At 34.9% G+C, this 12,318-nt stretch overlaps 1 protein-coding gene across 2 annotated transcripts in view; it reads left to right on the top strand.

The window, feature by feature from the left end:
• The window catches only part of PCDH10 (protocadherin 10), a 32,952-nt gene extending 23,475 nt beyond the window's left edge, over positions 1-9,477 (top strand). Inside the window, exon 5 of one of the 2 annotated variants that reach the window (XM_042829778.1) lies at positions 9,395-9,477. In XM_042829778.1, the coding sequence (XP_042685712.1) occupies positions 9,395-9,477 (83 nt within the window). Of the gene's footprint in view, positions 1-6,424; positions 6,861-9,394 lie in introns of those variants that run through there. The other variant, XM_042829779.1, reaches the window with a different exon arrangement.
• Positions 9,478-12,318: the final 2,841 nt, after the last annotated feature.

The following is a 12,318-nucleotide window of genomic DNA, read 5'->3' as shown; positions in this document are numbered from 1 at the left end:
TAAATATATTATCTTGGCAAACCGGGAAGAACTCCCTGAAATCTGAATCTATGCTACTCATAAAAGACAGTGTGAAGTACTGTGCTTAGTGAAATAGAAAAGAAAATGCTCACAAAAAGAGAGGAAACATCATTCTTGCCAAATCCTAATGACATCAGGAGAGAGGAATGGTAGAAAAAAACGTAATGACAAAGATAAATTGCACAGGGATACACAGCGTGATGCTGATGTAATGCTGTAATGCGTGTTGCCTATTGTGAGAAGAAGTACATCGAATTATTTTAGGCTTGAGTCAGTGTGAATAATTTAGATGCCTCTGAAGGCCACCATATGGTGACCTTTATATATACATATATATATATATATGTGTGTGTGTGGATATGTATGTCTACTTTGCTCTTGAATCTATGGGGAACTTAGGCACTTAAGGGCAATTTAGGAGGACTTGTTCAAATCCTCCCTTTTCTCCCCAGGGCACTGAAAATTGTAAGTCACATTGTAGCTAACCTTCAGTTCATTCTGCATTGCTTAACTCTCAAACTGACGTGTTCACTTTCAGGCTTGTCAGCTTAAAGAGATGTACAGTATAGATTTCAGAAGAGCACAATAAAATGTTGATTTTTTTTTATTATTTTTTATTTATTTTTTTTTTTAAGCGAAGGAAGTAAAGAAGATCTGAGAAGAAATGATAGTTGCATATGAATACATAAGGAATACTTACAAAAGTGAAAGGAATCAAATACTAGGATTATGAAGAGTGGTACCAAAATTATTAGCTTAAAGTGAATGTGAATATGGAGAATGTGGATTTGCTACAAGAATATGCATGCAATTAGAATGAATTCTTGATGAAGAAATTGGCAATATTCTTAGGGAGTATGTATGACTTATATAAAGGATAATTTAGGAGTTACTTAATCAGAACTAATACAGTACTTAATTATAACAGCTCTTTCAAAATGAAATGTTTCATGGTTCTCTGACTAGAAGAACGATGCCATGTATTATTCCTAGTGTATTCAGGTAGATAATACAGTTGCAATAGTACAGAAGGAGGAAGATATTTTCCTGTTCTTATTCTACTCATGGGAAAACTGATTTTGGTATTTCTATGGTACATTATAGAGTGAACCTTGGCACTTTTTATACTGTGTTGTAATAATTAAAAAGCATTGTTTCTGTAGTAAATAACAGCAACCAGAGATAGAGTGGCAACTTCGAGACACTGTGCCACGGGTCTGTTCCTGGCACTGAAACAATTGTCAGCACTTAGCACAGAAATCCAAATACAAGTGAATTATTTGCCACAGAAAACTGATGTCAAAAAGCTTGCTTGATACAAAAGAGAATCCTTGTCAGTCACATGTTTAATGTAAAGCATGTGCTGATTATGGTCAGTGCTTAAACTGACTTCAACTTTCATATAAAGAAAAAGTAGAAATTGTCTATGTTTAGGGCTATCCTTTGAATTGAGACTTGAATACCTGTTCTTAAGAACTGTAATTCTTTTTTCAGAGAATCGGCTGAGTCCAGGTGGAATATAAATCTCAGAGCATTCAATAGCACAAAGGAATTATGATTTCAATGGCTGTCACAAGGTGTCAACAATTGTATCATTGCCATATGAAAATATTTACCGAAGCACGTTCAATGTGAACTCCTGGTGGGATCAGCACTCTTCCAGAAGCACATAGGCACAAAATATCAATGAGATCTTAAAAATAGAACGCATGTTTTCTATTAGGCATGCACTTTCGTATTTCAAAATTAAGCTAACAAAAGTGGCAATATGCATCAAAGAATAAAATTTTTTCCAAAGAAGAATGTTCAAGTTGTCGATATGGAACTCAGCACTGTGTTCAAATTTGAAAAGTGATGCTTTTGTACTTAAGGGCAAAGGGCAAAATCCTTTTTTTCCCTAAGTAGTATTGTTTCCCCTAAGGTGATATTATTCATTGTGTCCACTAGGTTATGGTCAGTGCAGTGTCCACCGCTGTCAAATTGGGCTTGGCTGGTAATCACTGTCTCTTGCGTTGTCTTAAATGAATATGATCAGTTTGAAATGGGTAAAAAGTAGTGTGGGTGTCTGGATCATGAGTTCAAGTTCATTCAAGTGTTCTGTATGGGGTACACAGGTATGAAGCACAGTTAAGTGAAGATTCATTCAACTAAAAGAACAATTAACGAGGAATAGATATGATAAAATTATTTTCCTGTTTGTGTACCAAAGTACCATGGAATTGAAGAAGTCCATCTCTTATAATGCTGCTAATAGAATTTTCATGAAATTTTATTAGCAATGTTTTAAAATACTTGTTTGAATAATAGTTTGTTTTAAAAAAAAAAAAAAAAACCAAACCACAAAACAAACAATCAAAAAACCACAATGGATTGCAAAAGATGCGGAATTGGGACCTGCAATGACTGGCATACTTTTTTCATGCTCAGAATATGAGTGGTAGGAGAGTAATCTTCCCCATCCTACATCCCCCAGCTGTGTGTCTCAACCTTAACCTGAATACACCACTACAAAGGATGAGGGAGCTGTAATAGTTTACTCTGCATTCCCACTCACTTGTTGACCTCTTTCCTAAAATCTGTTTGCTTATAACTAAATTAGAGCTCCACTGAAGCCGACAGGTTGCATTCTGCCGCTGCTGAAAGCATGATCTCTGTTCAATGAGGCTGAGTTAAATGAAACAAGAATTTTTATTTTATTTTTTTTAAAGAAGATAAAGAAACATGCATTGAATGTTTGCATAGAAGCTTATCTGAAAGCACTTGGGAAGATAAATAGTACCAACAGATTACTTGCAATGACTAAAGAGAATTTGGAGCTGAAATAGAGAGACGAGAGTTCATACATTTTCCCCATTCTCCTGTTGCAGAGCTTTCTTTGATGGAGAGGAGACTTTTAGGTTATGGTATCTTCTTTCTCTTAAGTGCAGGGTCATCGGTAGTATTTCTTTAACTGCAGCAGCACACACAGAATTCCATGTTCTTTGGAGATCTTACTAGCTAGGGGTTCTCTAGAATGGTGGCGCTTAGACGAAGTCTGCAGTCAATCTGTTACAGCAGGTAGAATGCTGTGGGACATTTTGGAGCTCCTAAATGTAGTACAGAGAAGGTGACAATAATTATAAAAGGTACAGCATGCATGTTCTTTTGCTGCTTTGATTGCCAGCAGTGGAGGAAGGCAGTGGGTTTTCTCTCTTGTGCTAGTTAGATTAGCTAGCAATGCTAAGCAGGCGAATTCTTTTTATTCTGAGAGTTTGAAGGTCTTCCAAGTACATGCAATACTTTCCAGGGTTTGCCAGAAGAAGAAATATATATTGCTTTAGTTCTGGCTGTGAGGTAATAGTCTGACAGCGTTTGGATGCAATAGGATGATTCACTATGGGGTGGAATGAAGATTTATTTATAAGGGCTTTACAGTATTTTATGTTCATTTCTGATTCATAAGCTAGGAATAATCAAGGCATATTTTATTTTCTACTTTCTGTTTCTTATGTTAGCATTTTTCTGTTCACCTACCACTGATTTATTTTCATGTCTTCTCTCATCAACCTACAGAAAACTAGCTCATCACTGTGAATGGGAGGCTTGCTAATGAGTATGGTGGGATAAGTGAACCTTAATATATTTTTGCTGTGTTTATTTCCTGTTTTTATTGAAATTCTGTATAAATTTCATGCATTAAACATTCTTACTGTAATGCTCAAAACCTTAGTTAAGGTCCTTGGAGAAGAATCAATAGTAAGTACAGCATAAATCATGTATCCTAAGAATTTTAATTGGAATACATGTGATTATTTAATAATCCTGTTCACCTCAACCCCTGTGAGAATGTATACATATATACAAACAGTACATTAAAAGTATTAGGAAATGGCTCATCATTAAAACCCTCTTTCTAACATCCATACTCACACGGACTTGAAGCTTCCCTATGCACTTGGTCTGAGAATTTGCAACAGGAAATAAAATAAAGATGAAAGAGAGAGCTGAGATCTTGAAGGAGAATTAGGCACCAGAAATTATGGTGTTCTTGTTCCAGCTCTTACACTGACTCTGATACTTCCATTTCTGTAGCATTTGCCATCTCTGGATCTCAAAGTGGATTATAAAGAATAGTGATTTAAACCTTCCTGCACCTCTAGGAGATAGGTAAGCAATATTATTCCCATTTTACAGATGGAGAAATTGTGATACAGAGAGGCTTAGTGTTTATACTTGAAGTTTACTTATGGACACACACTCACACACACAGCACCAGAATTAGTTGTCAGAACTTTTATTGCCCTGTTTTAAAGTACTTCCATCCTCCTTTCCATTTAACCTCTCTGACTTATATTCCCCATCTGTAAAAAGACGGAAACTGGTACAGACGTGGAGAGATTTCCCTGCACATAGATCTCTGTGCAAATACAGAGTGAAAAAACAGACAAATAAGCAAAAAAAAAAACACCTTGGAGGACAAAACTACTTTTGAAATCCAAAGTATTTTGTATGTTGGCAGAGGATATCTGAGCACTTGGGACAAGGATTTTTGTAGGTGGAGAGAGTTGCATGTGTTCTGCACCCTGACTCATAATATTTAGTTATTACTATAAAATGGCCTGATATAAGCACATTGATAAAAGTTTAAAATAATAATTAAAAAAAGTAGATTTTCATGGCAAAAGATTAGACAGGCAGCAGCTCGGATTCTGTATTATCTGAAAGAATATCTTTAACAAATGTTGTGTGCCTCAAGTGCCAGGCTAATAACACCAGTGCACTGTTAGACAGGAGTAGAAAGAAAGTAGTGCTGCGTGTCTGTATAGTTTTGTCTCATGAAAGTCCTGTGTATGTACTGCAGTATGAGTTTCTCAATGGCAGGCAGCAAATCAAGACCTCTGTACTTATGCATTTACAAGAGCATTAAAATTATTAATGAACTTCTGGAAAAAGTAACGAGGATCAAATATAGATCTTGTTATTATTATTGGAATTACTGTTTCTTGTTATATTTAAAATATATTCTTATAGAGTTGTCTAGAAATTTGATTGGTCTGATCCTATACTATCTCAAAAGATCATGAAGATTCTGATCTCCTTAATCTTAACTACCAATTCAAAAAACTCTTCCTGGAGCTTTTAAAAATCCTTCTGCATTCTGCTGCTAATTTTCTACAGAATGAAATTTCAAAACTGTAATAGGTATTTTAATGTTAGTATTAATAACAGATCTGGCATTGAACAAGTAGCTTACAAATAAATGTTAACATTTTTCTGTATGCATCCCATGGGATAGGTAGGCTAGATCAAACAAACAGTGCCCATGTTGACTTTTTTCTGTGAGTGAAGTAAAGTCATTGTGATACAGTGATCAACCTCATATGTTTATTAGTGCCGTGTATCTATAGGTAATAAATATGGCTCATGTGTATATTTGTTAAATGGAATGGAGACTGGATCTGTTTGTTACATGCAGGCATGCATATATGGATGGCTTAGTTCAAGCTACGTTTCCTTTTATTTCAGTTGTAACACTCCACAGGAATACACAGAATTTCAGGTAGAGAATTTAGTTGATTTGAAGCTAAGGTAAAAGCTGATTTTAACATTTCAGCTTTACTGAACAATAACAACAATGAAGGCTATACTAATAATGGTACTAATAATGCTTCAGCAACTGAGCCAGTTCCTCGTCTCAACTTCGCGTGCAACTGAGATCAGAATTTAACCCAGGGTCTTTCTGAGTGCTATACAAATCATTTGTTACCTTTGCTCCCAATTACAGTTAAAATAAGCAGTGTCTTGAGATAATGTAGCCAGCACAGCTGGTGGATTAGGATATGGGTTTGCTAATGCATTGACCTTTTTCATTTGTGTAACACGAGTTAATTTCCAGTCTAACAGTAAATGCTGAAATTTTAATTGTAGCACTAATGTACCATTTTTTCATCTCTCTGTCAAACCAGACTAAAGGGTCATTTGGTGATGAGGATAATGGTTCACTTTGAAAGGAAGGAAAACCAGCTTCTGAATCTGGGGGATTCTAGATCTTGCTTCAAATAACAAGACGAACTAGGAAAAAATAGGCTTGGAAATTCCTGTTATATTGAACCTACGAGTCTGACTATTTGCCTTGTTCTTGTACTGTTTCTATAGAGGCACACTGGAATACTTGCCATGATGTGTTAGACAGAATAATAAAGCAACATGAGAAGTTTGGTTTTCAGACTATCAAGCCTCAAAAAGACTTTTCTGTGAAAAAATGAATCGACATTAAACTGTTTGCTACAATGGGAATTTTAAGCAACAGTTTGTGACAAGTTTTGATTATCTCTCTACACTTTAAGAAATTCTAAACCTAAGAACTGTTGGGGACTGATTTTTTCCTTTTTCTCTCAGAAGTGTCTTTTTTTCTTTCCTGCAGCACGGAAAAGGATATGCTAGTCACTTCTACAGGACTTACCTGAAGCAGCATGATTTGCACAAAAGTCGACCAACAAAAAGCATCAACTTTCAACTTCATTATCTTGGCCATCCAGTTCTGTCTAACTGAAGGATTTGAGTGCTGTTGGAGACATCATGGCCAACAATAGGACCTAATTGCTCTCAGCAGGCCTGAGAAATGAGTTGAAATGTGTAGAACTGTAGAAACTTCAGAGGCAACTGATCTTGCCTCTCTGATCAGTGTGTGCCTGTTTACAGCACTATATATCTTTCTCTCTCCAAAATGTCACTGAGCCCTTTAGATGTTTATAATCACCACAAGAAGCCAATCGTACAGATAAAAGAAATGTGCATTATAAATGCAATATCACTGTTTTAAACTTGACTGTTTTATATTATTTTTGTGTGATCAAGTGTTCCCCAAACTATTCCAACTTTACAAGAGAGATTGTGATCATGTTCTTTTCACCCGTGGGTCACAAACAATGTTGTTAATCTGAAGACCCACCAAATTATCGAAGACATTCTGTAGTTTATACACCGTGTTGCAAAGTGTTTACTGTACTATTTCAAAGCTTCTAAATAAATATAAAATATATATATATTATATTATATATAATTTTGAGAAAAATGTGGTACAACTTAGTTGATTTTTAAATGGATTCATACAGTCTACACCATACACTAAAATGAGAAGGTAATTCAGGGTTCCTAAGCTATCCTTGCTAAAAACAAATATAAAATAAACCTTTAATAGTACTTCCCCAATATTCGTATCTTGGTCAATCCTGTTTTTCTTGTTTAAAAAAAAAAAAGAAAAAAAAAAAAAAAAAAAAAGAGCTGTAAGCAACAACAACATTTTGTCTAAAAGTTGTAATGAATTTTCAATGCCAAAGATGCAGCTGTCAATATTACCAGAATGAGCGCTATGTACTATCAGAGGTATAATTCACTCTCCATTATTTTGATGGTATTTCTATGCTTTTTAATTTGGAATCATAAAACCTTTTATAAGGCTCTATAAGCTCACCTATATATGTTGTTGAAAAGAACACTGAGTGTCTGTACATTTTGCAATGTAAGATATATGTAAGTGAAGTATTTTAAGAACATCATCCCAAACTCATAAATATGCATACATACATACACACACACACAAACACACGCACATCTCTCTGACATACTTTTGTGAAGCTATACAAATATATTGCCTAAAAATATTTCTCTTGTGGCTAGGAATAGTTATTGATAGAATTCAAACTACAAAGGCAAAGTATATGCCAAAATATCGACTCTTTTATCACAACGGATGTTTGAAATTAGGAACACGGCACATTCTCATCCGACCCTTCTCCCATAGGAGTTTAAAAGGGGCTGATTACCATCTCAGCTGGGAAAAGGATCAAGCCCTTTCACATAATCTTTATGTTCTGTAATAATTGTATGGTTGGAAATGGTATATTAGAGCAATTTTTTCTATGAAATAATGAAAACAGTAAACTTTTAAAGGTAAATTCATCTCCATGGAGCTTAAGTACCATTTACTAAATGTAAAAATGTAGTAAAGTGCTTTTCTTCTTTTTTTTTTCTCCTTTTTGTATTGGGTTGTTGGTTTTTTTTCCTCCCCACTGTATCTTAATATCTGTCAAGTACTGAAAAGAAATGATAGAACACTGTGTTATCAAGCAACGTCTACCCAAATTTGAACAAATACCTGGGGACGATCCAATATTAAGACAACAGAAAACCTTTCATTGATTGCAGCTGAATTTGGATCATGCTGTTATACAGGAATTCTGATACCCCCACTAGAGCTACCACAGGAGGAATACGTGAGAAGCTGAATTTAGCCACTGCTATGTGGTTATTAAGTCTGGTTTTCTTCCCTCTGTCATTATTTTTGTTTATGATGACAGTTTCTAGAAGACAGATAATTCACCCATATGGAAACCATCCTGTTGAGGATTCAGACAAGATTGCTGATCAGTTCCTGATCATTCTGGCTGCTGGACTGAGCTCTGAAGTTCATTTAACTACTCTGAACAAACACTGTTAAACACTTTTAATGGATATTTCTAGCCGATCTGTATCACTCAAATATATTTCGGGGATCCTTTTAAAAATATGTACAAAACACAATCAGAAGGGAGTGAAAACAGTGGTTACTGATTTGAACAAACACCAGTCATGGAATGTTCCTCTAGCTGTAGACAGTGGGACTTACAGTCACTGATACGCCTTTTTAGTTTTGTGAAGAACAACAATGAAATCTGTGACATCACTTTCACTCAACGGATTATGTTAAATGGTTGTTTCTGCTTTTAAAGGCCTCCAAGAAATTTGTTTTTCTTTGTTTCCAAGTACCTCATTAATATTAGATGTAAAGTAAGTTTGTTTTCAGGTTTTGGGAAGAAAAATATTTTTTCTTTCTTTTTCAGAGACAGTGAAGTATTTTTATTTAATAAAGCTATCTTCACAATTTGCATGCTTTTTTTTTTTTTTTTCTGAAAACTTAACCATATCATATCAAGTCATTTCTTTCCATAACGGAACATTTTCAGTGAACTGTGTAGTTGATACACACCTCTTTTTTCTTTCTTTTTTTTTTTTTTTTTTTTTTTAAATTAATGTTAGATAATACAGATAGTGATCCATGTATGCACCGAAATCCTTCTAAGTTCATAGGGAGAGTCCCAGAAGGAATTGTGATAGGATGCGAGACTCCCAAGGAACAGAATGTTTTTAACTACTACATCCTGGGCTCCCAAAATATTTAAACACTTCTGTGGATTTCCCTAGTTCACTGTGAATTTCAGTATGCTAATGTTTGATGACATGAGGTTTAGGTCACATTAAATAACAGTACCTGTCTGTTAGGACCCAAAAGAAGTACTGAGAAGTGCATTTGGCCATACAGAGGTTCAATCCCTTCCCTGTTTCTATGTTGTAGTGGGGAAGATACCTGTTGCATCCAGCCACCTCCCATTGAAATTGAATTGTTCAGCATCTCCATGTATCTCACCATGCTACTAGGTGCCTATCTGCAGTGATAGGTATGTAAATGCCTTTAAACATTAGCTCTTTGTATTTGCCTCTTCAAGTGTATGTGCTACTAATGTCTAAGGACTCTGATTTGCATATTGGGCAAAAAATAAAATGAAGTAGTTGGAAAATATTTAGGATGCATATTAAGGAGAAGTATCTACATCCGTAAGCCGGTGTAGGGAAAGTTCTGATACCTCCTTCATTGAAGATTTTCAAGAGTTCAAAAAATACCTGTCAGGGATGATACAAGTGTACTTAAACTTGCCTCAGAGAAATAGCAGGGACCAGGCTCTCAGTCCTGTTCTGTAATTTTCATCGTAAGGCATCCTGAGCTTCAAAAGATGTTATCTGTACACAGCTGTAGGAGTAAAAATGTTCTATCCTTCAATTAGGTATCAGAAGCAATATTTAATGTTTAAATTTACGTAAAAAAACTGCAAGCAGTAGAACAAGCTGTCTTTGTGAAGAACTTTCTTTAGAGTAAATGAAAGTTCCAGCACAAGACAGTGTCTTACAGAGAATAACAAAATGAAACCAGATGTGTAACTTATTTATTTATTTTTTAATTCCTGGTTTAGATGTGTAGCAATGGATATCTAAGCAACTTGCCTATTAAATTTCTTTCGTTTCTTCCAGACTGACTGTTGCAAAACCGAAAAATACTAAAATGTTTCACTACTTGAAACAAAATTACCACTATTTCATGCAGGTTTTAATTAATCTGCCCACTGAGAAGGGAGAAAAAAGAAGTACTTCCATTAAATAGTCTCAACTGATTTGAACAAGGTGTAGTAATTTTTCAACATTATTGTTGCAAAACTAAGTGGAATGTCAGTGCACAGATATATATTATTTGTAAAGATTATGCTTCATGCATTATAGTCACTATATATGTGTGTGTTGGGGGGGTATGTGTGTATATAACTATAGTTCAAAATCTGGTAAGTTGCCTCTGGATTTTTTTTCTTGCCGGAGTATGCTCCTATCAGTAAATTCAAAGAGAAGGGTAGAAACACATTTATGGTACTAGAAAATTAGACTTGTTCTTTAGTGTAGAATGGAGTTTTGTATTCAACATTTGAATTCAGCCCCTTCCTCATGCGTCACACCCACAATCAAACACACATTTCATTGTTTGACTTTAAACTTTTACCTGCTCACAGCAGACTTTTTTTCTTCTTTTTTTTAAAGTGCTATCATTCCTCAGGGTAAAAGGTGGATAAATAGATAGTCTTCCTAGGCTGATAAATTGTCATTGCAATTTTGCAAGGCTGTTAAATATTTATATGTCTTATGTGGAGAAAGCTGATCATATCCTGCCATTGTTCCTTGTTCAAGTCGTAAGTTGTTTGGCACTGGGACTTTTCAATTAAAATTTATACAGAGGTGTAGGGGCCCAAGTAAAAAAGCATCACTCATATACAATTAGACATAGCAATTTGATTGCAAAACGTTGGTACCAGATGTCTATGAAGAACAGACAAGTTATTTTATTTGAAGCAAAGTGAAAGGCAACCAGTAAGACTTTATTATGTTATGCTAAGAAAAATTCAGAAACAGTGAGTTAAATCCATTGCACTGACCCCTACAATCAGAGCTCAGATTCATATTAAAGGTCTCCTTCATATTTTTTTTCCCTCTGATCTGCTGATCTGTCTTGATATGAAATGGATACATATATATGAACAAATACAGCCATTAAAATCCATTGCTGAAGCATCTGTGTTTTTGTAGATATCCTCATATGTAAGAAATGAGCAAGAAATAACGTGGACAGCTTTCTTGAATTGAAATTGTTTTTGAATTTGAATTTGTTAATAAAGATCATGATATTGTATGTTGGCTGAGACATCAGGGAAAATGAAATCTATGTGGGTGTAGTTCTCCAGAAGGCAAATGCTTCATTTAGGAAGCATCCTGTCAAAAATGTGTAAATGTGAGTGCTGGAAATCTTGCTGAGTCAAGATGAAACACACTGTGCCAAAACTTTCTTGTTCTCTGTGTCAGCACTGATTAAAATGTCCTCTGGATGGTTAATTATGGTAGTAATTCAGAAGATATCCAGAATAGCAAAAGAGATTCAGATAACATTACCATTCTTACTAAAGAGAGGTGAAGACAAGAGGTTGAATTTGTATTAAAATACTTATTTGTATTATACAATAGGTAAAATTCAGTTAAGCCATGCAATTCCTGAAATAGTATGCTTCCAAATACATGCACTTCAATGATTAAAGTTCACCTCATCATCAGCTTAAAAGCATATTTTAGGTAACTCGTCTTTGAGTTGCATTAAGAGTGAAGAGTAATGTATTGCATAACAATGCCTTACAACAACACGATAAAGTGAATGTAACCAAACCAACCTTAAGTTTTAGAAGCCTTGGATTCAAACATTCAGGTTCCAAAACCGAACTGTATTTTGTATGCATCAGAGCCTAATTCCATTAAAGGCAGTGGTCCAAGCTGCAGTGATTTGAAGGGGAACAAAAAAAAGTTCTTCTTTCTTTATGCACATGCATTTTTGAGCAAGAGCAATTTGCAATAAAAATATTTGACACCAAAAGATGGGAAACTTTACTAGCTCTGTTTTTAATGAGCTGTGAAATCAAGTTCTGAAATTTGGATGTGGCTATATGTCATTTAAAGCAGGCAAGTTTTGAGTGATTTTATTTCAAGGCAAAGCTGAATGACATCTCTGTTGAGATTTTCTTAGAAGACCACAACAGAAATGCAGTCCTGAAAACATAGATTAATGTTTTTACAAATGGGAAAATAATTAAAAATTCATTGGAGAAGAGTGATGATTAAAAGAGTGAATAAAGCCAG

This window comes from Centrocercus urophasianus, unplaced genomic scaffold, assembly GCF_019232065.1.
Source record: "Centrocercus urophasianus isolate 14NV4802_14NV808 unplaced genomic scaffold, USGS_Curo_1.0 seq_32, whole genome shotgun sequence".
Classification (NCBI taxonomy): Eukaryota; Metazoa; Chordata; class Aves; order Galliformes; family Phasianidae; genus Centrocercus; species Centrocercus urophasianus.
This window is presented reverse-complemented; position numbering and strand designations above follow the sequence as displayed.